General features: G+C 40.4%; 1 protein-coding gene across 2 annotated transcripts in view; it reads left to right on the forward strand.

Moving 5' to 3' along the window:
* Positions 1 to 14886, forward strand: part of SLC37A1 (solute carrier family 37 member 1) — a 49794-nt gene that overhangs the window by 13438 nt on the left and 21470 nt on the right. For both annotated transcript variants that reach the window (XM_006137867.4, XM_014581016.3), the window contains exons 5-10: positions 1491 to 1569; positions 2397 to 2532; positions 4064 to 4140; positions 4929 to 5095; positions 6286 to 6323; positions 12176 to 12259. In XM_006137867.4, coding sequence (XP_006137929.1) covers positions 1491 to 1569; positions 2397 to 2532; positions 4064 to 4140; positions 4929 to 5095; positions 6286 to 6323; positions 12176 to 12259 — 581 coding nt within the window. The remainder of the gene's footprint in view (positions 1 to 1490; positions 1570 to 2396; positions 2533 to 4063; positions 4141 to 4928; positions 5096 to 6285; positions 6324 to 12175; positions 12260 to 14886) is intronic.

Here is a 14886-nt window from a genome sequence, read left to right on the forward strand (position 1 = left end):
GCCTGCCCAGCCAGAGCAGCCCCTGTCCACAGTGGCCCGGGCTAGCTGCAGGCAGAGGCTACTCTGACAGCAGCCCCGTCCACGGGGAGTCCCAGTGGACAAAGGCTGCTTCGTGGCAGCCTCCTCTTGCCCCTCCCTCTACCCCCCATGCTTCTGCCTCTGATCTACAGGCAGCCAAGGAGGGGGGAAATTTGAGTAGTCAACTTGACTAACTGATAAGCCTAGGTTCAATGGTTAGTCAACTACTCACTTATATCCCTATGTTGGGGATAATGTGGCAGGTAAGCAAGGAGCAGAATTTCTTAACCACAGTCACATCGCTGGTACAGCACTCAAGTTACAGAACTTTGAAAATAACAGTTTTGAGACGCACAGACTAGAGAAGAGTGCAAATCCCTTGTTGTGAGTCAATGGCTCATCAGCATTTCAAGCTGAGCAGAGTTCTCCTTTAAGTTCTTTTTATCCTTCTCTTAAGTTTGTGTGCTGCACCTGCATTTTCCCTTCAATATTGCATCCACTTGCAGGATCGTTGGAGATATACTGTATATTTATGAATGGTTTGTTTATCACGGTGGGTCAGGGATTTCATGCAAAGCTTCCCAGAGGATGGCACTGCTCTATAGAGATTTACAGCCTGAGTGATTTGCCTCCATCACCCTCCTACTGCGTTTAATTTCTGCAGGAACCAGTGGTAACTTTTTCCCACTGGAGTTGCCTACAATCCTTGGCTCACCAAAAAAAACCCCATTAATAAAATTACTATAGTATTATCCCCATCAATACTGGACTCGGTTGCAAAATCTGTCACAACGTGCTCAAACTGCGGGCTGGTTCACGCTAGATGGAATTGATTGACCCAGCTACATCATTCGGGTGTATAAAATCCTTACCCAAGTGACATAACTCAGCTGGTTTACGTCCACATGAAGACAGCTCTTAGGCCAATAGAAGAATTCTTCTGTTGACCTAGCTACCATCGCTCAGGGAGGTGGATTTACTAGAGTGATGAGAGAACCCTTCCTATCCCTGCAGCAAGTGTCTGCAGAGAAGAGCTACTGTAAATGCAGGCCCAGCCTGAGAATCTCCAAATCCACCCGGCACACATCCCAGCCTCCTACGGCCTTGTGTAGAAAGACCGTTGTTCCATGGGATGGCCCAGTAGTTGAGAATCATTCAAAGCTGACAGTTCTGCATCTCTATCCGTGTGGTAATCCTTCAGTGATGTATCAAGGTGAGATTAAGGATACTCTGAACAAATTTTTTTCTAATATTTAATAGAGGAAAACAGAAATTATGGTATTCTTTCTTTAAACAGAATGCAAAATGTCAGCAACTGACATTTTCTATTTTTTTTTCTACTAGAAAATTCACTTAAGACTAAAAATACCTTTTAAAAAAAAGATTTCCAAGATCTGTACATGTAATGTATAAGGGCTTGAAAGCTATTGATAAACGTTTTCCACTGATTTGTTTTGAAAATATATTCTTAGACAAGAACAACTACAAGCAATTACTGGGAGCCCTGGATTACTCGTTTCTGTGTGCTTATGCAGTTGGAATGTATTTGAGGTAATTTGTTTCTTTTTTCTCCCCCCATACTACTTGAACTATTAATTCAGACAGCTGCATCACTTCTAATTTGTTATCCTTCTCTTTTGGGAAGCTTCTGATGAGTAATCACTAAAGATAAGGGAGCAGAAACTTGGATTGTTACATTCACTTCAAGCCCTGTGAAAAATGTATCTATCCTGAGACTCTTACAGAAATTCATAGGAAGGATCCGTATTCCCTTGAACAGAAATGTATCACAGGTGACAGTCTAGTCTAGCCCATATACATCAATGAGTATTCCTGGATCTGGTAGACATACACATACCCTAGCTCTAGTGATTAAAAGGAGCAGGGTGACTGTGGTGATATCAGTTAGCCACCTGAGTACATAGTGGGCTCGTTCCCTGAATATAATCCTCTCCGAGGTCCTGAGGCACAGTCCTGCTCTACTATGTTCATGCTTCTGTTTTTAGAGCACTATCTCAAGCAGGGCTAGTGCATGCTTGAGCTAGGAATTACACTTCCCAGCTGCTGTGTGGATACTCCCACTGTGACACTAACAGTTGTGTTGAAAGCAATTCCCATTATGCCCACAGTAAAACCATTCTATTTATTATTTCCATATCAGCATTTGTCATATGATGAACCCAATACTTCTTATTATTTAATTGAATCACATTTTACAAATTGCTCAATTTTAATTATAATTTCTGTTGAAACTTCCAGGGGGAAACCCTAATAGATGTAGAAATTTAACATTCTGTATTTGGGATGAAAGTTTGTATGAAATGTTTCACAATGTTTCTTTTAAATATTTTACTCCCTTTACTTCTGTACATTTGCAGTGGTATAATAGGAGAGCGACTGCCTATCCGGTATTATCTAACAGCTGGAATGCTTGCCAGTGGACTCTTCACTGCAATGTTTGGGTTGGGCTATTTCTATAATATACATAACCTGTGGTTCTACATGATAGCACAGGTGAGCAGTCTGTTGTTAGTTTCCTTAGTGGCATTGTCTTTCCACGTTTATTTATTTATTTTCAGGTGTCATTAACATGTAATGGTTACATTGCTGAAAACAAGACAGAATTGCATTTAAAACAGGATGGAATGAAAGAGTTTGCATGCACTAGCATCTCAAGAAATGCATAGTCTTAAAAATGAAGATCTGTTTTAAATGAAATATTTTTTTAAAAGCCCTTGCACTGATTAAAATCCCAGATCATGAATGTGTCTAAACCTAAACTTGAATAATTCTATACCTTTGAAAACAAATACATTTACATTTATTTACCTGTCTGCTATGACCTGAATGCAGGGTACTGGCTTTCTCTGAGTGGTTTCCTGAACTGGTGAAAGTATTTGAGATCACCAACTGTTGCAACAAAAACCCAAGGAGTGGAAATTCTCAGAAATCCTGTGGGTCTGATCCAAAGCCCATTGAAATCAATGGAAAAATGTTGCATTGATGTCAATGGACTTTGGATCAAATCTTAAGTGAAAGGGCTTGTGCTCTTGACTCATTTAGGGTATGCCTACACTTCAAGTGGGAGATACAATTCCCAGATCAAGTAGACATACCCACACTATCTCAGCTAGCATGTAAAAATTATCTGTAACTAGCAGGGTGAGCTACGAAAGAGCCTTGCTTCCCTGAAGTATTCATCAGTCTGAGACCAAAGACACACATTCAGGGGAGCGATCCGCTCACATCACTTTCTCTTCCACTGCTATAGAGCAGACCTGCCAACAGGAGGGCATAAGAGGTCCCAGCAATTCTTAAGGGCCTGGGGCTTCCGGCCACTGCTGCTACTATTATGTCCATAGTGTGCCCTGGGCCCTTTAAATTGCTGCTGGAGCACTGCATTGCACGCTCCAGGGGACTCTAAGGCTATGTCTAAACTACATCCCTCTTTTGAAAGAGGGATGTAAATTAGACAGATCGAAATTGCAAATTAAGCTGGGATTTGAATTTCCCGCGCTTTGTTTGCATAATGGCGGCCGTGCAGTCTTTCAAAAAGGGTATTTCGAAAGTGAAACTGCCATCTAGAGGGGGTTCTTTCAGGGGGAAAAAACCCTTTTTCGAAAGATCCTGTACTCATTTTCTTTGAAAGAGGGATGTAGTTTGGACATACCCTAAGGGCTGTGTGAACAATGGCGCAGTGTGCTCCAGGCAGTGTGGAGGGCCAGCTACCCTTGCCCCGCCCCTTCTGCCCAAAGCCTCACCCCTTCTGGGACTGAGATCAGGAGCTCAGTTTGTTCAGGTACGCGCTATAAAAAGCTTTGAAATCCTTGGATACAACACGATGTGCATATATTACTTTGCTTTTGCTGAAGAATGAAGGTATTAGTGTGGGGGGAGGGGAATATTAATCTAATATTAATTATAATGTTACTTTTTAAGTGCTAATGTAGGCTTATTCTTGTGCAGTTTAGCTTCTAAGGAAGCACTTAACATGAATTGTGTAGGAAATTTCATATTCATAAAGTGTTTTGAAATATGATTTCAGATAGCTAATGGGTTGGTGCAAACCACTGGCTGGCCCAGTGTTGTTACCTGCATTGGCAACTGGTTTGGAAAAGGAAGGTAAAATATTTAAAGTACTGGGACTACATGTGGGTGGTTTTAGGGCCTTATTACAAAACCTGGCGAAGCTAGTGTCAGAACTCCCATTTGAGCTAGGTGATTTTTAAATTAAGTCTTTTAGGGAAGAGCCTTTAAAAATAAGTAAATTACTTGTCTGTCATTCATAGACAGTGTGCGACTCTTGTATTTGGGGAGGCTGGGTGGGAGCACGGGAAGCAACCTAGAAGTGTGTGGGGGGGAATACTGGGGCTCATATCATGGCCCTTCTCCACCAGGAGGGCGCAACCCTAGTCAGTCTCTTCTGCTCCTCTCCACCCCCCCACCTACTCACTTCTGCTTGCCCCCTCCTGCTTTAACGGTGAGTAATGGGGTAGCGAGGGCACAGAGGAGAGAGTAGCAGGTGGGCAGGGCCTTTGGAAGAGGCAGAGCAGGAGCGGAGCCTCCAGGAAAGCAGGTGCAGTGGGGGTGAGCCACAGGGGAAGAAGCCAAGTGAGGGCAGGGCTTCAGGGCAAAGCGCAGGCTGAGTCCACACAGGGCCATGATCTGGGCGTCAGTGGAAGACACTCCCACACTTCTTGGTTCTCAGGAGCTTCCAGCAGCAGCACTCCAAAGCCATTGGGCTGGTGCACCCCCAAAAGAAGGTGTGCCCCATTTGGCATTTCTTGCTCCATATGCGGAGGCTTAGCCCCCCAAGCCTCTTATACCTGCTGCCCATGTTGTTGTAGCAAGTAACTTGTTAATATTGTTTATGAGTAGAATAACTAACACTGGCATCCTTTTGATTGCAGGAGAGGTTTGATCATGGGAATCTGGAATTCTCACACTTCAGTAGGAAATATCTTGGGATCATTAATTGCTGGTTACTGGGTATCTACCTGCTGGGGTCTGTCTTTTGTGGTGCCTGGTATTATCATTGCTTGCCTGGGGATCGTTTGTTTTCTGTTTCTTGTTGAACGTAAGTATATATTTCCTTATTTTTATTTATAAAAATAATGTAACTGTCCATCCTATGCTAGAAATCCCCTGTTCACAATGCAAAATACCTATGCAGGGCTGCTGGTACCTAAATAAATATCTGCCAGATATGGGTCATATCCTTCCCAGGAGCTTACATGGAGAAAAAGATGGCGTGTTCAGACGGTCAAGGTCTGGTATGCTAATGGAGAAGTTGCAAAGTCCTAATCTGATCCCCTGCATCTCTCTTATATATAACTTAAGGGTCTTCACTGATCACAACTGTGGCCTGGAAGAAAGGCAAGCTCTTATTTAAAGCACCTCAAACCATTTAGGACTTTACAGACTAAAGCCAAGTCCTTGAATTCCCCTCTGAAACTCATTGGGAGCCAGTGCAAATCATGGAGCCCCCTGGTGTAATGTGCTCCTTGCTAGGACTTCTATTTTAAGCTGGCCATAGCATCCTGCATTATTCTTGTTTCCGAGTGGTCTTAAGATACAACACCATGTGGAGTGATTGTAGCAACATGATTTCGAGGTGACAAAGGCATGATCTATCCTACTAGAATGTATTTGTCTCCTTCACCTCAAACTATATCACCTTGATCTTGTATCTTGACTTCAGTAAGTCGTCTTGGGAAGCAAGGGTCAGATTCTGTGTATGGATGGGAGAATTGGGGTATTCCTAGTCTGATAATATGTGACCTGTTCACTGGACTTCATACGCATGTGTCAGGCTGAAAATGACTTAACTGTGCTCTTTGTCTATGGCCTGAATATTAAAGAAAAGAAACAAAAACTCTATCTGTAGGTCAAAATGAGCGTGGGTATTTTTTCATTTGGGCCTAAATTATACAAGACAGTTTTGCTATTTTAACCATAATTAAAGCAGTAAGAATGCATGCAGCATGAAGGCAATTATATCAGTATAGAATTATTTATATAAAAGCTTATGCCAGCTCAGGGGACAAAATAAACTCTACCAATATAAGGCATCTGTACACCAGTTTACTGCATCTGTGCTAAGGCTTATACCAGTATTGCTAAATCAGTACAAAATTATATCTCTGTCAGGCATAGTTATATTGTTATAGCAACTTTTCCAAGCCTGTAGACCAGGCTTTAATATCAGCAGGATTGTAGGAGAATAATTCCTTATGTTTGATTAACTGGTGTGGTGTTGTATTTCAGACCCTAAAGATATAAGTTGTGCTTGCGAAACATCCAATGTAAGTGAGCATGTTTCTGTTTTGATTTCTCCTTTTCAATATAATATTCATGTCTGTTTCATGTTACTTTTATTTTTTAAGTAGATCTATAGGGCATTATTTTGTAGTTGTAGTATGAAACTAGCCATCTGGTATACATTTGAACAATATGGGGCTGTAATTCATATTAGGGGAATGAATAGTGCTTGGTCGTAGGACCAGTGATAATGTAATGTGTTGTTTTTTTAGCTGAATTAGAGTATTCATGTAGTTTGCTGCAAGGGAGATAAAAATGGTGTTTGTTTTTTGTTTTTTTTTAAATAAAACTGGATGTTTAAATTTTGATTAAATTAGCGTACTTTTTTTTTTCTTTTTGAAAATCAGTTTAAAATTAACTCTGAATTTAACACAAAATATGTGAAGACCTAAAATTATTATCTCTTCAAAGGTTTAAATATATAATAAATATGCTGAATACATGAGCCTCTGTCAAATACTTTAATTCAAAGTTTGCTTTTCTACATAAAAAATTTGGGAGGAAATGTCTAGTTTTTGTGGCCAAGCTTCATAAATATGGCACAGTAGGTCATGTACATATATTAAGATCTTGTTTTGTTTAATATAAATAAATGTTGTTGTTTGCTGTTTTGTGTGTTAAATTCCAGTTACCAACCTTATGCAGCTTGACAAAAAGCAAAAAGTGAATTATCCAGTAAATAAGCAATATACCATTCACCATTTTCTATTCCACTAAAAATATACAATTAAAACTATTTAATTGTTTAAATAAAAGTGTATAGTTGTGTCTTCCTTGGTAGCAAAAAGATGTACCAAATCAGATGTAGTGTAAAGGCTTTTTTAAGTGTAAAACATGGTGTTTTAATAGTTATATCAACTAAAGACAATGTACCTTTCTTTAGAGAATAACCAAAGTGTAAATAGAAAAGTTGATTTAAAATCTGTTCCTTAAATCAAGGCTTTCCAATTAGTTAAATCAATCCATGCTTTTGCTGGCACTAAAGTAGTGCATGTCAAGGGAAACCATGACACATGTTCACTTTTTGATTACTGGCAATCCAGCACTTGGGAAGTACTTGTATCTAATTCTACTAACATTTTCTAATATTTTGAAAATGTGCGCCTGGCGGATGCAGGAAAATACCATCACTTTTGAACCTTGGCACTTTGGGAACCTAGTGTCTGACTGTGTACATTGGTGGGGTGAGGGTTATGCTTTAACTTTGGTTTAACTATTGTAAACAAAATAAGTTATGGCTATAATGTGTAACCTTTGGTTTGTATTGCTGAGCACTTGCACAAGTAACCCTCACTTACTTCTGTTAGGCTACAATAAGGGCATATTTTCACTAAATGCCACAGCTCCAGACACTTTAGTACAGAGATGGAAGGGGTTCTTTATTGCTGTGATAAAATCCACTTCTCTGAGAGGCAGTAGCATATGTGTTCAAACGAGGACTTCAGGGGGTGCAGGAGCACCCCTTAGCTTGAAGCTGTTCACAGTTTGGTTCATATCTCTTAGCTCAATGTCCCATAGAAGATTTTAAACAGAAGTCAGGAGTGCTGGAACGTTTTTTATAGTGGGATGCTAAATTGAGGGAAATATTCTTCAAACGAAGCCACCTGAAGGAACAGTTTGAGGGGGAAAGAAGAGAGAGATCGCCACAAGGGGATCCTCATATAGATATATTTTCCTCTGGCCCCAGATTTAACTAGGATAAGGAATCATTTGGGCCTATATCATTCACCTCAATGATATCCTTTGACAATGAGTCCTGAGACATTGAAAGAAAATGTCTTGTCTCTGTTTTGAATATATTGACTGTCTTAATTTTTCATGCCCTCTCATTCTTGTATGGTAACTTAGGGTAAAATGGTCTTCTCTGCAGCATTTATTATTTCTTGTAAATCTCTTTCTTTTTCTCTTACTGTTACCTCCAAAGGACATCACCTTTAATCTTTTCAGTCTCTCCGATACAAAGTTTCTGATCATTTTAAATGCCAGTCTCAATCTGCTTTTTGCTTTATTACTAAAATGAGGTGACTAAAATCTGAAAATATTGTAGTTTCTATATTTTCTATTTAATTCTTACTGGATTGAAGTTACATGTATCATAGACAATTCGAGTTAGATTGTTCAGTATTTATTTGCTATCTATTGAGAAACATCCTGGTGAGTGTTTCAATCACTTCGTGAAGTGGCTGGAAAGAAAAAAATAGATCTCAGCATTTGCCACTAAGATTTTCTGAGTTAAATTTATTCCATTCACTTCCTGGACAGCTTTGTTAAAGAGCTCTGCACAGCATCTTGCTTTTCTGCCTTACCAAAGCTGAGATATGAAAGAAAAAATGACTTTCAACTATATCAGTCTTCATGTTGTTTAGCCAAAAAAAAAGGCAATTTGTGGATTTATTTTCTTGCAGCCACCCCCCAAAAGCATTATGTCATTGACTTAATCTTCTCAGAAACATTAGCAAGATAATTGCCCCAGACCCAGACTCATTGTGTGATGCATTTGACCTACTGTTTCCATGGATACCTTGCTATCTGGAGTGCAAAGCATTATTCCCTCCCACAGATTCTTGTTTGCAATACCATAGGAGGTTTTAAACACCTTTATCTCCTAGACTTTTCTCAAAAATAGCTACAGAATGTAAAATTTGCCAAGAGTTCAGCAAATCTTATAGTCTCGCATGATATTTGAATGTGGGAATACCTCAAATTTTAACATTTGAGTTCCACAAAGTATGGAGTATCCTCGATTCCTGTTGACTTCAATGCACTCTTCTTCTGCATTCACCACAGGTTTAATTTGTAGAAGTTAAACCAATTAATATAATATTGATTTAACAAATCTGGTTGCTGAAGTACAGATGTATAACAACTGTAAGGATACATCTATGGTATTAGGACAATAAAACTGACAGTTCATCACTGGAAACAAAAACCTCAGCCTTGGTAGACTAGCTGCAGTATTTTGTGGGAAGGCATACAATTCTAGCTGTTCATATGTTTTCAGTCCTTCGGAGAAGCAAATTCCCATGGGGCATTCATCCTCTTGATAATTTCTAAAACATATTTGTAAATAATAATTGAAGAGTACATTTGAATCTAAATAGAGCAGAAACAATGTTCTAATCACAGATGAAGCATTACAAACTTGTAAGTTACCACAAAGAGTAGTTCCTCACAGAGGCTAAATCTAAGGCATCATCTATGATCTGGTCTCGTAATTTTTTTTTTCGTGTCCTTGATTATTTGAAATGTTACAGGGTGCCTAGTTCCCTCCATACTTTCAAGTGAATAAACATAGACTGCAGTTAAGTACTTTGGCCATTTTAGTGTGGTTTGTGTACTTGTGAATCTGAAACTTTCTTTCAAAACCTTTCAGTCTGGTATAAATACCAGAAGTGGAGTCTTTGTCTAAGCTTTCCACAGAAATCTACTTTCCACAAAAGCAGTAATTCAAGCAGTCTATGCAATCTGCAGTAAAGGACACTAGCAAGCAGGTTTATGGCATCTGTATTAGGGAAAGAAATGCAAAGCATTATCTTTCATTCACTGCTCTTGCCACATAGCATGTAAACCCAGCTGACCAAAACATAAGTGTGTTGCAATACTTTTGTTCTAAGGACTCTTTTTAAAGATAACTTTCTCTTTCTGCAGAAATATCAGTTGTTATAAAAATTTTGTGGTAAAGTTCTTCACATATCTGGAAAACTCTATATTTTTCAAATTCTTATTTCTCTCCAGAAGATAAAGCATAAATATTTCATATGCAGCCTCTCAGTCTATTCGTCATCTCCAGACATTTCCTCATTATCAGAGTATATTGCATTTAAATAGTGAAATGAAAAAAAGGTCTTGCACTTCTTCTTTTCTTCGCCCTTAGATAAAGATATAGCTGGCCTTTCCTCAGATAATGGATATTCTTTCTGCTAGATTGGAGTGGATAGTAATTTTCTTGGGGGGACAGAGGGACTCCATGAATTTTGGTATGTCATCACAGGTCACACATTTCTGCTATATTAAAGGAGGGGTGTAGTGTCTGGGAGGGGGAATGGGTGCACGAGAGAGCTATGGGCAGGTGATTGGGGTGCAGGAGGGAGTACAGGGTGCAGGGTCTGGAAGGAAATTTGGGTGCAGGAAGGGCTTCTAGGGCACGGGGCTAGGGTGTGGGATGGATGGAGTGTGAGGTGCAGGCTATGGCCAGTAGGTGCTTACCAGAAGTGGCTTCTGGCTAGTAGCATAGCAGAGTGCTTAGGCAGGCTACCTGCCTGCTGTGGCCCCATGATACTCCAAAAACTGGCCGTCTGCTGCTGGCATGTTACTGCACATCCATTGAGGGGAGGGAGAGAGTGGGTTCGTGTGCTGCCCATGCCCACAAACCCTACCCCCACAACTCCCACTGGCTGATTTGTGGCTGGAGGGAGCTGTGAAGATAGTGCTGGGTGATAGGCCCTACCTCCACCCCCCGGCCAAGGGTGCACAGAGACACGCCCATAGCAGCTAACTGCTTCCCAGAGTGGCTTGGGGCCATGGCAGGCAGGCTGCTGTCCTGAGCGCCCTGCTGCACCTAGAATTTTTAGCGGTCCAAAGAGTCGTGGTGGGCCAGACAGAAATGTTAGATGGACTGGATCCAGTCCGTGGGCATAATTTTGCCCACTCCTGTGCTAAATCATTGTAATTCACTTCTCAACACAACTCTTCAGCAAGACCATTTCTAATTATTTATTTTGTGGAACCCTTGTCTTTTGACTTTGAACTATTAAGGAGGATTACTTCAATCTTTGTGACTACCCTCTATCTTTTATGGATTAGACATAATTTGTCCTCACCCCACCTACATTTTCTGCACTGCAGGAAGATTGTAATGGATGAATGAACAACTAAAATATGTGTCTCTACGCTGTATCTGGAGCAGCTTTGCCTATATTTCCTTTTTAAATTAAAACTTCAGATATGGACAGGGCAGGCTTTTCTGACTAAATTTTTACGTGACATTCAGGATGTACTAAGGCACTCTACAAACAAAGGTCCCTCCCATTGCAATTTAGTGCCTCACTGTGCTCCTCTAATTTTATGCCTAACTGAACACAGCCCCATGTTCTCACTACCGTGATGAATATACATTTAAGGATTATTTGAAATCTAACCAACCAGCAAATTTCATAGCAAAGGCAAATCATATGGTGACATTTTTCAAAGAATGCAATTTCAGCACACACAGATGTACAACTGAGCATGTGCATGGGTGGCTATATTTACAAAAAATCAATTCTTTAGATGTGTTTCAGTTGTCAGACTGGAGAGCCCACACATGATAATAGGATCAGATCCTTTGTGTGTGGGAGGAGCACCTCAAAATCAACATGGGATCAGACCACTAGACTGAGTATTTTTATAAGAGAATGTGAGACATTTTTATCTTCAGTGGGGTTGGGAGAGGGGATAAAGGTTGTTCTTTAACAGCCTTTGAAATAAATGGATCAGTTTAGGAAGTTTAATTGTAATTGAAGTTTTGTTACAAAAATGTTACTTTTGTAGTGAAAAATATCGAAGACATTAATTAAAAATGAGCTCACAATCTGAGTTTCCCATGCTGCTTCTGTGTACAGTTTGAAATGAAACAAATATATAAGTATCTTCTCTTTCATATTTTGCAATATTCACAGTGTTCCACCTGAATTTAAAATAACTAGAATGTACAATCAAACCAGAAGGTTTTTTTTCTTTTTGACTTTGTGTCTGAGATGTGATGAACAAAGATCTTTGTTATGTGAAAGTAAGGTTTAATCTTGTTTCCAACATCAATGACTTCTGTAAAGTAGGTATTTTAAAAATTGTTTTGCAGAATTCGAAGCCCTACATGAATGGCACAAATAAATTCAGAGTCCAGAAGCCAAGCTTAAACTTTAAAGAGACCAACAGACTTCAGGTAAAATGAAATGTCTTAACTTAAAATTGTATCTAAGATTTTTTTAAGTTTAGGTAGAATGTTTACAATGAAAATGGCTTTGAATCATATTCATGGGTAATCTGCTGAAGATCTGATAGGAAAAATATTTAAACTTACTGTAAAACAATGTGTTTTGGGGGAGATTTTTCAAAAGCACAAAAGGCAGCAAGGTGACCGTCCCTTATGCACATGAATGTTTTCCCCTTAATTTCTTCCCCTTAGTATGGTGTCCCCTTAGTATGTCTTCCTTTAGACTGGAGACTTTCTGCTGCTTAAAAATGACATATTTAACAACTTCTATGAACTTCTGTCCTTGCCTACAAAACTGGTTGCATCACTTCTGGGGTATACTTTGAATTGAAAATGTAATTGTAAAAGAAGGGGAGGAGCAGTGACAGAGCCATGTGAGCAAAATTCACACCAGTGATAAAGGGATGAGTTCAGACCAATAGCCTGGATCCAAAAAATCCCCAGACTTGAGACGCCTTCAGATCCTAATGCAGTTGTGGCCTGTCTCTGTAATAATTGATCCCTGAGTTTCATGTAGGGCAACAAAATTCCTGACTAGACAGTACAAGGCACAGATAGCCAAAACTGAAATACCTTTCACTCTGCATCCTTTTGTTTACTAAATACACTGTGTATGATTTATTAGAAGGGACTGTATTTGGCTATCCGCTTATAGGACTTTGAGTTCTGCAAAATAAATTTTAAAACACTTATTTTACAGAAGTCACTGATGTAGAAGAGAAGCCAATTCCCCCCATCATATTAAGGGACAACATATCGGCTATGTCTACACTGGCATGATTTTCCAAAAATGCTTTTAATGGAAAAGTTTTCCGTTAAAAGCATTTTCGGAAAAGCGCGTCTAGATTGGCAGGATGCTTTTCCGCAATAGCACTTTTTGCGGAAAAGCGTCCATGGTCAATCTAGACACGGTTTTCCGCAAAACCGCCCCGATTGCCATTTTTGCGATTGGGGCTTTTTTGCGTAAAACAGTACTGTGCTGTCTACACTGGCCCTTTTGCGCAAAAGTCTTTCAGGAAAAAGACTTTTTCCTGAACAGGAGCAGCATAGTATTTCCGGAAAAGCACTGACAATCTTACATGAGATCCTCAGTGCTTTTCCGGAAATTCAAGCGGCCAGTGTAGACAGCTGGCAAGTTTTTTCCGCAAAAACAGATGATTTTGCGGAAAAACTTGCCAGTCTAGACACAGCCAGCTGGTTTTGTTTCTTTGATGTTATCCAAAGCCCATTAATGTCTATGAAAGTCTCTCCACTGACTTCCAAGAACTCCAGATCAAGCAGCAATTTAACATGTTACTCCTTTCATTCTATGGGCTGAATTGAACCTGGTAGGCAGAGCCTGTAATAAGGTGTGGTATGCAGTTCAACCACTCCTGGGGAACAGAATGGCTTCTGGAGCTCCCTGGGGCTGGAGGGGGAGAGGGAATAGTAATTTGCTACCCCTACTAAGATGCTGGATAGACTCCATCACATGGCTAACAAGCTCTCCTGGTTGGCAGGGTGGAGAAACAAAGGTATGATTCTGCATACTCCACTTCTGTCTTGTTGCTTGTAGAGAAAGCTTGTTGAGGGCAGGAACTATGATTCTGGATGTCCCTTACATAGACCACCCATGGGATGCAGAGTCTGTATTCCCTCCTGGACTGTCCCTACTGATAAGCAAAACACACAGCCATCTAGGGCACCATGAAATTTGGGAAACCAAATTGCCCCACAATTTATGGTGCCCTATGCATCTGTGTGCTACATATTGGCTCTGGCCGCACCTTCCCTCCCCAACCAGAGCCATCCCATCCATAAGATGAATTGGGGAGGCTGGTCCCAGGCCCTGCACTTTTGGGGGCCCCATGACAGCTGCACCAACTGTTCTATGGGCAGGAGGGACCCGGAGGATTATGGTGGTCTGGCTCCTCTGTTCCATGCCTCTCTCCCAGCTCTGCTCCTATGTTGCCAACTCTCCTGCACCATTGCAGTAAATGGGATCTGGTCTGGAAGAATTTGCAACCCTATTCCCCACAGCTTCACGTCCCCCTCTCCTGTGCCACTGCTGGGCTGCTTAGGGGGCTATAAGCACCAATAGGAACGTCCCTGGCTCCCTCCCTCTACTGTGCAGGGGATGGTCACAGTTTAGCTCTGAGATTGTTTGTCTGATTTTCTGTTAAGTAGTTAGTTAGGTATGTGCATAATATGTAACCTTTTGAGTTTTTGCTGGACTTCCTCATGGAGACTGAACACTCTGGATTGGAATAAATCTCTTCCTACCTTCCATGCTGAGACAGGAACAGAGTTCTTTTCTTTCTCCCATTGTACATACTTATTTGCTGAACTTTGCAGTCCCTTTGTTTGCAAAAACAATCCTTCTGAAAATGCGAAATGAGTGTGATCTAACCTAGATAACAAAGACAAGCTAAAAATACCATTCATGATACTGAACAATGTAAAACTTAATTTCCTTGACAAAGGACAGCTCTGAACATCACTCGGGCACTGTTTTTAAAGGTTTTCTACAGGTGGTAGGTGGTTTTTGGTTGCATGCTTGTCACATAGATATTTTTTTAAATGAAAATGGTCTTTTA

The sequence above is a fragment of the Pelodiscus sinensis genome, chromosome 1 (genome assembly GCF_049634645.1).
Source record: "Pelodiscus sinensis isolate JC-2024 chromosome 1, ASM4963464v1, whole genome shotgun sequence".
Classification (NCBI taxonomy): Eukaryota; Metazoa; Chordata; order Testudines; family Trionychidae; genus Pelodiscus; species Pelodiscus sinensis.